Source organism: Quercus suber, unplaced genomic scaffold, assembly GCF_002906115.3.
Source record: "Quercus suber isolate HL8 unplaced genomic scaffold, Cork oak 2.0 scaffold_297, whole genome shotgun sequence".
In the NCBI taxonomy this organism is placed as follows: Eukaryota; Viridiplantae; Streptophyta; class Magnoliopsida; order Fagales; family Fagaceae; genus Quercus; species Quercus suber.
Window position 1 is genome coordinate 591,917 of NW_027069753.1, and position 12,879 is coordinate 604,795.

The 12,879-nt window shown below is 37.9% G+C and overlaps 1 protein-coding gene across 1 annotated transcript; it reads left to right on the plus strand.

The window, feature by feature from the left end:
• Window positions 1–2: 2 nt before the first annotated feature.
• Window positions 3–988, plus strand: LOC136071258 (anthocyanidin 3-O-glucosyltransferase 5-like; the record flags this gene model as incomplete). Its single annotated transcript, XM_065782311.1, has 1 exon — window positions 3–988. A coding segment is annotated over one exon (819 nt), but the record flags the coding sequence as incomplete, so codon positions are not given.
• Between the last annotated feature and the right edge of the window lie 11,891 nt (window positions 989–12,879).

Here is a 12,879-nt window from a genome sequence, read left to right on the forward strand (position 1 = left end):
TCTTGGTTAACACTTGGGAGGATTTGCAGTCCACAACACTCACTGCACTCAGAGATGAGAAATTATTAGGTGGGATTGTTAAGGTGCCAGTTTATCCTGTTGGTCCTATAACAAGAGCAGTTTCAGGTTTAAAGAGTGATTTGTTTGATTGGTTAGACAAGCAGCCAAGTGAGTCGGTGATTTACGTTTCATTTGGAAGTGGTGGATTACTCTCGTACGAGCAAATGACAGAGGTGGCTTGGGGTTTGGAGCTAAGTCAGCAGAGATTTGTTTGGGTGGTACGCCCACCTACCATTGAAGCTGCAGACGCTGCTTTTTTCACTGCAGGGAAAGGAGGTGATGACCCATTAAGCTACTTGCCCGACGGATTCTTGACACGAACTCAAAGTTTGGGACTTATGGTCCCTTTTTGGGCTCCGCAAGTTGATGTGCTGAACCATCCTTCCATTGGGGGATTCTTATCACACTGTGGTTGGGGCTCCACTCTAGAGAGCATCACCAATGGAGTGCCAATGATCGCATGGCCTCTTTATGCAGAGCAGAAGATGAACGCTACACTGCTCACAGAGGAGATTGGTGTGGCAATTCGCTCGAAGGTGTTGCCGTCAAAGAAAGTAGTGCAAAGGGAAGAGATAGAGAAGATGGCGAGAATGATTATAGAAGATAATGATGGGAAAAATGGAATCAGAGGTAGGGTCAAGGAGCTAAAACACAGCGCAGAGAAAGCTTTGTCTAAGGGTGGTTCCTCTCATAATGCATTTTCGCAACTGGAAAAACAATGTAAGGTGTGCATGGAACGACAGAATGCGTCAGCTCAGTAATTAAGCCCTTTCTGCACAACTTAAAAGTCTTAATATAAGTGTGGTTATTATATTTCAATAATTCATTTTTTTTTTTTTTTCTTCTGGAATCATGTGGATCTACAGTACCGCTTTATCTGTTTTTATCGTTGTGAACCAATAATGACAGGATGTGGAGAGTTCTGGACTAGCACTGCATAATTCTCAATTCTGATACGCTTGACTAACTTTCTTTTTGTTTGCTCTCTAAAAAAAAAAAAAAAAAAAAAAATCACACCCTTTCTTTCATACTATCTAAAAAGAATGCAAATAAAGGAAGAAAGAGTGAAAATAAAAACAATGGCGTAAAATAAAGTTAAGCAAATTAACCTTTCCTTATCACTTTTTTTATTTAAAAAAAAAAAAAATTCAAATCTATGTTTCTTTTCCAAATCTCAAAATATTTTGAGTAAAAATTATTTTTTTAAAAGGAAAAGATTTGTTTTTATTATTTTCACATTTCCTTTGCTCTAAAAATGAATGAGACTTTTATACATTTTTCTTGAATAAAAATTGGTAAATATTTTTATACATTCTCCATGAATAAAAATTGTTTGAATAGCACTGTTGACGAAAATTGTTAACCAATGTTTAACAAACGTCGTCAAATTATATTTGACAAACGTTGTCAAATTAGTCAAATTCGTTAAACATAATTTTACTCATAGGCCTTTTAGAGTATTTTATTGATGTGAGTAGTGCTCATTCAAGATAATGTATCTCTTAATTACAATATCTTGTTTCAAGGAAAGGCCATTTGATTTCAACCATGTCATCTTTGTATATAAGTTTATCTATTTTTTATGTTTAAGGGGATATGTGTTTTTATTTATTTGTGGTTGCACCTAATTTATTTAGGTTGCCTACGTACTCTTGGCGGGGATCAAGCCAATTCGTAGTTTTTAATTTGAGGTTTTAGATTCAAAATCCTCAAATTGATTTTGCCCAATTTAAATGGTGGACATTTAAGTCAAATACTTTGTATTTAATTAAGCATTAACTTAATTTTGCTTTTGGGTGAGATAATTGGTTTTAATCTCAAGGATAAGTTAAGGATCATGTTTTTATGGAAATTTAATCAAGGATTCTCTTTTTGAGAAGTTAAAGCTCCAAGCAATTTTCCCTTTCTTTCATTTGCTTCTTTGTAGGAATTTTAATAATATTTTGATTGAGGTTTCCAAATTTAATTAAGGGAAAGAAAACTCCTTTGAAGCAATTTTATTTTTTTATGAACATTGGGAATTAGAAAATTCCATTAAATCAATTTTTTTATGGTCATTTGATTTTGAGAATTATTAATTCCAATCTTGATTAAGAGATTACAAATTCCAAAGAATTAGTCATATTGAAATTTGAAGGAATTAGAATTCTCATGTTAGTCAAGGGAATTGAGGATTCCAATAATGGGGTAGAGTCAAGGACTCCATTGATAGGGAAAAGTCAAGGACTCTAATTAAAAGGAGCATTACATCACAATTTGAGAGAATTCAAGAGTTAAGGACTCTTGTATAGAGTTTCATGTATGGAGTTAGGAACTCCTCATAAAACCTAACCCTATTTGTTTTCCCAAACAAAAATTTAGATTTAAGGAAGAGGAAGAAAGAGAGATTTTGGTAGAGAAGAAAGGGGGATGATGAAATCCCATATACAAACCTATGCTACATATTCCTCCTTTGCTTGGTGTAGCTCTCTTTGTCTGTGCCTCTCTTTTTTATTCTCTTTATGTCTTTGCTGTGTGTGTGTACTTGCTCTTTTTTTTTTGTGTATCCGCCTTCCTTTTCCTTTTTTCCGTGTGTCCTCTCCAATTTATAGAGGAACTGTGAAGCAGTTTTCCCCTATTTTTGCTCTTAACTGATCAGTTCATGGAGCTGTCTGAGTAAGTTTTTTCTTCCACAATTCCTAACCAAGGGTGTCCACGGGTCGGCTTTGTGCCTGACCCGACTTGAAGTTGTTGGGTGGGTGAAAACGGAACTTGCAACTGACTTGGAATGCTAGTCAGATCGGCCGGTTTGGGTTGCGTTGGGTTTTGGGTTGTACCGGTCGGTTTCGGGTTTCATTACCGGTGTCGTCATTTTGGTCGGATCTGTTGAGGTCTGGTTAGATCATGATGAGGTCTCGCCGGATCTCGCTGTATCTCGTCCAATTTGATGGGTTTCAAGTATATTTTCGCAGGAAAACTCCAAATATCGCTGGTTTTTGTATGTTTTCGCCGGAGAACTCCAAATATCGCCGGAAGTTTTTGGTTCTATGCTCGGGTCGGGTTGCTTTGGTTTTGGGAGAGGAAACCCGCCAACCGACCCGAAGAGGTTGGGTTCTATGGGTGGCGACACTACTCACATATTTAAAAATTATTTTGCTGTAGTGTTTTCAGTTTTCAGTTTTCAGTTTCAACAAAATAAATTCTATCCAAACGGACCCATATTTTGGACCCCCATAAACTTGTTCAAAACTTTTATATTCTTTCATAAATATTGCTTGAACATTTTTTTATGTAACCACATTTTACTTTTAAATTTCATATTTCAACAGTGCCCCCCAAGTGTCATGTGAGAACGATGACCATTCTTGCATGACACTCGTATCTTGATTTTTGTTTTTGTTTGATTTTCTTTGATGTGGTTTGGAATCTCCTTCGTTTGAATTTGAAGTCCCAAGTGGTATGTTGATTTGGTTTCTTCATCTTTTGTTTTGATTTTTTTTTTCTTCGTTTGAACATTGATTATGCAAATTTTTTTGCATGCATAAGATTGATCACTTATTTGGTGGGAAAATGTTTTTTTTTTTTTTTTTTGAGATGCGACTGAACTTAGTAAATGTTACCAAGCTACCTACATACCCGAAAGGGGATTAAGTCATTACAAAGTTCAGAAAGGGGATTTTTATTTTTTTTATTTTTATTTTTTTAAGATGTGACTGAACTTAGTTAATGATACTAAGCTACCTACATACTTGAAAGGAGATCAAGCCATTACGTCATTCAAAAGAGATTTTCAAAAGTTAAGGACTCTTGTATAGAGTTTCATGTATGGAGTTAGGAACTCCTCATAAAACCCAACCCTATTTGTTTTCCCAAACAAAAATTTAGATTTAAGGAAGAGGAAGAAAGAGAGATTTTGGTAGAGAAGAAAGGGGATGATGAAATCCCATATACAAACCTATGCTACATATTCCTCCTTTGCTTGGTGTAGCTCTCTTTGTCTGTGCCTCTCTTTTTTATTCTCTTTATGTCTTTGCTGTGTGTGTGTACTTGCTCTTTTTTTGTGTGTATCCGCCTTCCTTTTCCTTTTTTCCGTGTGTCCTCTCCAATTTATAGAGGAACTGTGAAGCAGTTTTCCCCTATTTTTGCTCTTAGCTAATCAGTTCATTGAGTAAGTTTTTTCTTCCACAATTCCTAACTAGGGGTGTCCACGGGTGGGGTTTGTGCCTGACCCGACCTGAAGTTGTTGGGTGGGTGAAAACGGAACTTGCAACTGACTTGGAATGCTAGTCAGATCGGCCGGTTTAGGTTGCGTTGGGTTTTGGGTTGTACCGGTCGGTTTCGGGTTTCATTACCGGTGTCGTCATTTTGGTCGGATCTGTTGAGGTCTGGTCAGATCACGATGAGGTCTCGCCGGATCTTGCTGTATCTCGTCCAATTTGATGGGTTTCAAGTATATTTTCGCGGGAAAACTCCAAATATCGCTGGTTTTTGTATGTTTTCGCCGGAGAACTCCAAATATCGTCGAAAGTTTTTGGTTCTATGCTCGGGTCGGGTTGCTCTGGTTTTGGGAGAGGAAACCCGCCAACCGACCCAAAGAGGTTGGGTTCTATGGGTGGCGACACTATTCACATATTTAAAAATTATTTTGTTGTAGTGTTTTCAGTTTCAGCAAAATAAGTTTTATCCAAACGGACCCATATTTTGGACCCCCATAAACTTGTTCAAAACTTTTATATTCTTTCATAAATATTGCTTGAACATTTTTTTATGTAACCACATTTTACTTTTAAATTTCATATTTCAACAGTGCCCCCCAAGTGTCATGTGAGAACGATGACCATTCTTGCATGACACTCGTATCTTGATTTTTGTTTTTGTTTGATTTTCTTTGATGTGGTTTAGAATCTCCTTCGTTTGAATTTGAAGTCCCAAGTGGTATGTTGATTTGGTTTCTTCATCTTTTGTTTTGATTTTTTTTTTCTTCGTTTGAACATTGATTATGCAAATTTTTTTGCATGCATAAGATTGATCACTTATTTGGTGGGAAAATGTTTTTTTTTTTTTTGAGATGCGACTGAACTTAGTAAATGTTACCAAGCTACCTACATACCCGAAAGGGGATTAAGTCATTACATAGTTTAGAAAGGGGATTTTTTTTTTTTTTTTTTTTTTTAAGATGTGACTGAACTTAGTTAATGATATTCAAAAGAGATTTTCAAAAGGGAGATTTTTTTTTTTTTTTTTTTGAAGATGTGACTAAACTCAATAAATGATACCAAGTTGCCTACATAGCCGAAATGGGATCAAGTCAACACGTAGTTCAAGAGGAGATTTTTTTTTTTTTTTTTAGGATGTGACTAAACTTGGTAAATAATACTAAGTTGCCTACGTATCCAAAAGGGGATCAAGTCAACACGTAGTTCAAGAGAAAATAGAAAGTAAGGGGAAAAAATAGTTACCAAACATACCCTAATTTTTTTTTTTTTTAAAATTATGTGGTACCAAGTAAGTATTTTTTTATACATCAAATGCGCAATTAAATTAGTTAATTTTGTTTAAATTAATTTTTAATCAAATTATGTAGTTATAATCACATATATTTATTTAAAAATAAAAAATAGAAGTACAAAAAATTATATGTAGTTCTTTTAGAACACAAAGTGGAGAATTCGGAAGTTATTATAATAGATAGGATCAAAATTCTATAGAGTTCTTAGGCTACTCTATCATGTAGAGTTCTTTAAATTTTTACCTTCAATTTATAATAAAAGACTAGGATTATGCTACATCATCAATCCACTGACACAATCATAAAACAATGCTTAAAAGAAACTCAAACTTAATGAATTCAGTTCCATTAACTTAAATAAATGACTAAGCAAAAGAATAACTAGGAAAAAAGACCAAAAAAAAAAAAAAAAATCAAATAAGACAGTAGAAAAGAAGAAGAAGAAGTAAAAAGTTAAACCAGGCTTATATTAATCAGATGAATAAGAATGCAAAACTAAAAGGGAAAGTATGATTAACAGACAAATCCAAAAGAAAGCAAGAAAGCACAACACCACTGAAAGGCCTCATCGATAAAAGCACAAAAGCACTGAGGTGGGTATGTAATATTTCTGGAAATTTTCAAATTGGGTTTTAGTCCAAAAAATAGGAATTTTGTCCTCCTCTTAAAAAAAAAAAAAAAAAAAAATTGAGTGAGTGATAGTGCCCTCACGTTTTCGTCTGTCAATATTTTGGCTAAGATCATGTGACGTTCTTCCTTTTCTACTCTTCTTTTTTCTTTTTCTTTTTCCAAGTAGAAACTGCTTCTTCTTCTTCTTCTTCCCTTTTTTTTTTTTTTTTTGATAATTACTTGAAATATTCATTAAACTGAAAACAGAGATACAACTAAGAGAGCATACAACAACTGGGAAAAAAAAATAACAACAAACTATACCCCACTCTCCCCAATGGACTCGAGAGCCCAGCACTTAACATGTGTTTGCAAATTAGAGTATAAGGGATGAAGATTGGCCATAGGAATAGAAGAGAGCGAGAGAGTTTTGGTGTTCCTCATTTATTTAGGCTAGCTTGACAGAATTAATGTGGATAATTTTTTTTATAAAATTTTTGGAAATATAATTGTATGATCATGTTAATGGATTTGTATTATGGTTATGGCATAATCCTAACATTTTATTTATTTATTCATTTATGTAGGGTTAGGATTTGTGGCCCAAGGCCAAAACAATGAATTTGTAGAGAATGGGTGAAAGAGCTAGACTGACTATGGAATTGACAACAATTAATCATAACCTCCAAGTATAAACCAGCATGAAGTTACACATAAAAAATGGAATCAATTGGTGTCCGAAGAGGCATATCATTGATTATATAATGGTTACAGTTCTTAGAGCTACAATAAAGTTTTCTTTTCTTTCCTATTGCCTTCTTTCTTCCCCCTCTTCTTTCAGGAGCCTCCCTCCTTTATATATCCTCTTTGCCCATCATCTCCATCGTCCACTTGTACTTCATTTGTAAGCCTACTTGAGTATATGTCACGTCAAGTATTTCCTTTAGCTTTGTGTGAGTGGTGGTTGGTGAGGTTACACTGTTCAGAGGTCTTCTCCATATAAATGCAGCCAAAAAAGTTGCTGCAGAGCCTTAAATACGATGATAGCAGCTTTTCCTTTAGATATTTCTTCATGCTTATCGTCTTCAAATATACTCAGAGCTTATCTTGATCAGGAGGAGTGCTTGGAAGATCATTCTGACCTTTTATACATTCAATTGATACGTACTATTCGCGTCCGAGGAATAAAATCTCTTCGGACGGACGGTGGTCTCCTCGGACTGCAACTATCTTTCTTTCTGGGGATCCTTTTTCCAGATGGGCCTTGCCCTTACCATTTCCTTCTTTTCGGATGCACAGTAATTCTCACATGGGGCTTTAAGCCCACTATGTTAGATTGGGCATTTTCCCTCCACAATAGTCCTTCAAAATTTTAATTTTTCTCTCGCATCCAAGGAGAAAGAGTAAAATTTTGACCTGCCACGCAATGAAAAAGAATAAAAAGTTTGCAAAGGGCCCATAAATACCCAAGTTTGCACGTGCGTAGGCATAGATACAAGCGCTTCATTATTGCCGCTGTCAGTTCCGTATTTCCAAAGCGTTATATTAATTGCTCCAGGCGGCGTTTTGTCTTTTGCATCCAACGGTGGATTGTTGATCCAACGGACAGGACCGTTCTTCGGGATTTGGACAGGGTGAACTACATCCCTTCACCTGCCCCCGTATATAAGCCCTCAGAGGAGATTACTTTTCTTTACTTTACGCATCCTCAGAATACTCAGCAAACTCATTCATCCAAAACCCTTCGAGCTTCTTCGATTTTCCGTCTTTTTTCTCCCCAGAATCTAACAAAAGTCCATTTTGAGTTCAGAGATCATTCTCCACTCCCATCTGTGTAAGTTTTGGCATCCTTAGCCCCTTATTTTCTTTTCGGCTCGTATTTTCAACCTTCGAAGCCCCCGTTTCCTGGTTACTGCTCCCATTGTTCCTCAACAATGGGTAGATTCCAATACCTCGTCGATAGTCTGGCGTTGATAGAGGAATTTAAGCAGAATTACGGCATACCGCGGGGGGTCAATCTGAGATATTGCTCCCCGGAGCGAATATTAATGGACCGAAGAGAGGGCGAGGTCATAATCCCAATGATAGCCTTCATCGAAGGGGGAATGACCCTCCCAATGGGTTCCATCACCCTGAACTACCTTCGCAATCACATACTCTCTCCTGAACAGTGCCCGCCCAATACCTTTAGGATCCTAGGAGCTATCGATGCCTTGAACCTACAATTAGGATTAGGGTTGACCTGGCATGACCTGGTACATATGTATGAGTGTCATAGGCAAAAAGGGGCGGGATATTACGTTAAATCCCGCTCCGACATCGTTAGACTGTTCTCCTGCCTTCCCAAATCAAATAAAGGGATGAAAGACGACTATCTAATCGTCTCGGGCACATGGCATGACGGTATACACTGTCTGACCGAGTCAGGAGAGCCAGGTGTGACTTCCCAGACTTAGGGTTTCTAACAATAGGCTTAGGATCTTCACTCTTCATAACCTATGTTTTTTTTATATTTTTTTTAATTTTATTTTTATGCTGTCATATTTCAATTTTCTAACCAGGTTTGTTTGTTTTGTTTTGTTTTGTTTTGTTTTTTATTATTTACAGATAAAGTACATACTACTCCTCGGCTTAGCCTTACCAATACCGCCGTCCTTAATTATCTATTACGCTCGGAGATATTTGTGAGCGAAGACGGACAGCTCCGGTCTGTCCCCCTCATACTCGGCTACATGCCAAAGAAAACAGATCTTCAGCCGGTCGGCAACGCCATTACACAAGGCGATCACCGGCTTTGGCGAATAGACGTTGCTCGGCACCACTTTTTAGCGCCATACGATCTTGAGCCCGTTCCGCACCCAAATCCACAGGGTATTCCATTACTAATCCAACCAGTTCAACAAGTCCCCATTGAACAGGTGGTCGCAGGCGAGAGGGTCGGCTCTTTATCCTCTTCACTAGAGGAACAGATAGACAGGTTCAAATTTGAAGGAGAGGCTTCGGGGGGAGTGTAGGTAATACCCTCCGCAGATTTCGAGGAGGAGACCGACAGGCAGTCCAGTGTTCATCCCCTAATTCTGATAACCACTCTCCCAGAGGACTCTTCGGAAGAAAAAGAAATGTCCGACTTAAAACTTCTGATGAAGAATAGGGGTAAGAAGGCTGAACCCAAAGGGACTAGGACTTCCCGACCAGTGGTGAATTTACCTCCACCACCACCTCAGGTTCCTGATTCGGGCTTAAAACCAATACCGGACTTAAAGAAAAAAAGACCTCTCGAACCTGAGGAGAGGGAGATGGTGATACCACTAAAGACAACAATGCAACAAAAGGTGGTGAGGGACCATCGGAGCAAGAGGGCCTTATTCGTGGAGAGTCAGGAGGAGCCTCCTGTGGCTGACGTGCGCCGAGGGCAACGCACGTGGTCTCCCAGATTGGAACTAGATGGTGTTCCTTTTTCCTGGGAGACCTCCGTTAGAAACTACGATGGGGGAAGAGCAGGGCTAATAGCTGAAGCCTTGGAGCAACCACTGCTGCTCCCCCGAGACATGGAGTCATACAGGCACTTCAGCCAATATGAGCTTTTCATGTCCTTGAAAAGGGACCTGGCTCTGGTAAGCGAGCTTATCTAACTCTTCAGTTGGCATGCTAATTTTCTGTCTGTTTTATGCTAACATTTCTACTTTACTTTGTAAATTACCTAGCAAGTCTTCGTGGCCGAAGAGTGGAACCGAAAAGCCTATGTCGAAGCCCAAGCGGAGGCCCACTTTCAGTCTGAGGTTGAAAAAACCTTGGGCAGCTTAAAAGAAGAGTTCTCTTAGATCTCTGAGCAGTTCAAAGGGGTAACCCAGGAAAGGGATAGCCTCAATGCTGGCCTCCAAAACGCTGAGAGCCAGGCCGAAGCCCAGCGCAAGCTGCTAAATGAGGCTCAGAACAATTTGGCCTCTGAGAAAGCGCTTGTGAAGGAACTTCGCGCCGAGCTCCAGAAGGCCAAGGATGCTGCCAAGCAGGCTCAGAGGAACGTTTAGTTGGCCAAGGAGGCAATCGAAGCCGAAAAGAAAGCGGCATACTAGCTGGGGGTGGATGCGACTGAGAAAGGTTTAACAGAGCAGTTCGCCTCGGTCAGCCGAGATTACTGCGACATAACCTGGGGCAAGGCATTGGATGCTGCCAGGGTGCCTGCTAATTCAGAGTTGAGGCTGCCTGGGAGCATTTACTACGATCCTGACATTCGAGAGCTCCCAGAGTCTGACCTTTCTCTCTCGGCACAACTCCCTGAAGCTTCGGAGCAACCTTTGGTCAGCTAGGTTCCTCGAACCACACTTGAGGTTTCCAAGGAGTCTGGTCAACCGGGTGCTATGAGCAAACTAGCTGAACCATCCAAGGACAAGGGCAAGAGCTCAGAAAAGGAGAGGACTTCTTTAGAGCCTAAGGATCAGGTTTCAACAGCTGCTGTGACTCAAACGAGCCAGGCCGATGACCTTGCGATCCCTCAGACAAAGTCTTAGACACTTAGGGTTTTTCTTTTGTACTCTTGTTATATATTTATTTTTTTTATCTGTTTTTTTTTTGGTATGTAAAGGATTGTAGACTATCATGTTTTAGTTAATGAGATGGGCTTCATTTTCACTTTTGGTGTATATCATGACTTATTCTTGCTACAAATAATTGTACTTTATAATTATGGTAATGTAGATGAACATAATAACCCTATCTTGCTGATAATATACATAACTAAAATTGGTTCCGAAAAGGACAGTGCATAAAAATTGCTACTAAGTTATAAATACAACGAGTATTATAAAAGTTTGATAGATCTTTTTGCACCTACACAAAGAAGGTTAGCATAGGTTAAAGTTGACGTTAAACACAGTTAAGAACGTCGGAAAAGATTCATTCCAGAGTTAACCTTCAGTAGTAATAGCAACGCAGAAGTGTTAACTCACTCTAAATCATCTGGTCCGAGGACTACAGGCATGATTGGGTTTAAGTTTAAACACTTAGAGAAAATCACCAAGGAGTGTTAACTAACCCAAATCATCTGGTCCGAGGACTACATGCATGATTGGCTTTAAGTTTAAACACTTAGAGAAGTGTTAAGGAGTGTTAACTAACCCAAATCATCTAATTCGAGGACTACAGGCATGATTGGATTTAAGTTTAAACACTTAGAGAAAATCACCAAGGAGTGTTAACTAACCCAAATCATCTGGTCCGAGGACTACAGGCATGATTGGCTTTAAGTTTAAACACTTAGAGAAGCGTTAAGGAGTGTTAACTAACCCAAATCATCTGGTCTGAGGACTACAGGCATGATTGGATTTAAGTTTAAACACTTAGAGAAAATCACCAAGGAGTGTTAACTAACCCAAATCATCTGGTCTGAGAACTACAGACATGATTGGGTTTAAGTTTAAACACTTAGAGAAGCATTAAGGAGTGTTAACTAACCCAAATCATTTGGTCCGAGAACTACAGGCATGATTGGATTTAAGTTTAAACACTTAGAGAAAATCATCAAGGAGTGTTAACTAACCCAAATCATCTGGTCCGAGGACTACAGGCATGATTGGCTTTAAGCTTAAACACTTAGAGAAGCGTTAAGGAGTGTTAACTAATCCAAATCATTTGGTCCGAGGACTACAAGCACGATTGGATTTAAGTTTAAACACTTAGAGAAAATCACCAAGGAGTGTTAATTAACCCAAATCATCTGGTCCGAGGACTACAGGTATGATTGGCTTTAAGTTTAAATACTTAGAGAAGCGTTAAGGAGTGTTAACTAACCCAAATCATCTGGTCCGAGGACTACAGGCATGATTGAGTTTAAGTTTAAACACTTAGAGAAGCATTAAGGAGTGTTAACTAACCCAAATCATCTGGTCCGAGGACTACAGGCATGATTGGATTTAAGTTTAAACACTTAGAGAAAATCACCAAGGAGTGTTAACTAACCTAAATCATCTGATCCGAGGACTACAGGCATGATTGGGTTTAAGTTTAAACACTTAGAGAAAATCACCAAGGAGTGTTAACTAACCCAAATCATCTGGTCCAAGAACTACAAGCATGATTGGGCTTAATGTTGTGAAATTTTAAAATACTCGCAAATGTACGAACCGTACCGAAGTATAGTTTGACAAGAACGAGGTCGAACCCACAGGGACTTGAATGAATGTAGGAAAATTAATTAAACCTTAACCAAATTAATCCTAATCTAGTTTAATAAAAATTGGTTGTTTTGAAATTAAATAAACTAAGCAAATAATAAAATTAAGCAAATAGTTAAACTAAGCAAAAGATATAAAGCAATAAAAAGATGTAAATAATTAAGGGAAAGGAATTAAGGTTTTGGAATCCGCCTTGCAAGTCATATTAGCATATATTTATGATCATTAATTTTTCCCACCTCACTACATGATAATCTAGAAATCAATCTTGCTATCATGGAAAATATTCTTGTTAAAATCCTTATTTTAAAAATCAAAAGCATGTTCTTCTTCGCTTCTTAAATATAAAACCAAATCATCAATTGTATCCATAGCCAAACAAATCACAAGATATATCCAATTCTAAAAATCAAATCATAACTTGTATCCATTGACAGACAAATCACAAACAATATCCAATTTTATAATCAAGAATTAATAAACCAAGCATTCAATTAATTAAGACAAATCCTAAATCATGAGAAAAACATGATTGAACTCATATCTAGAATC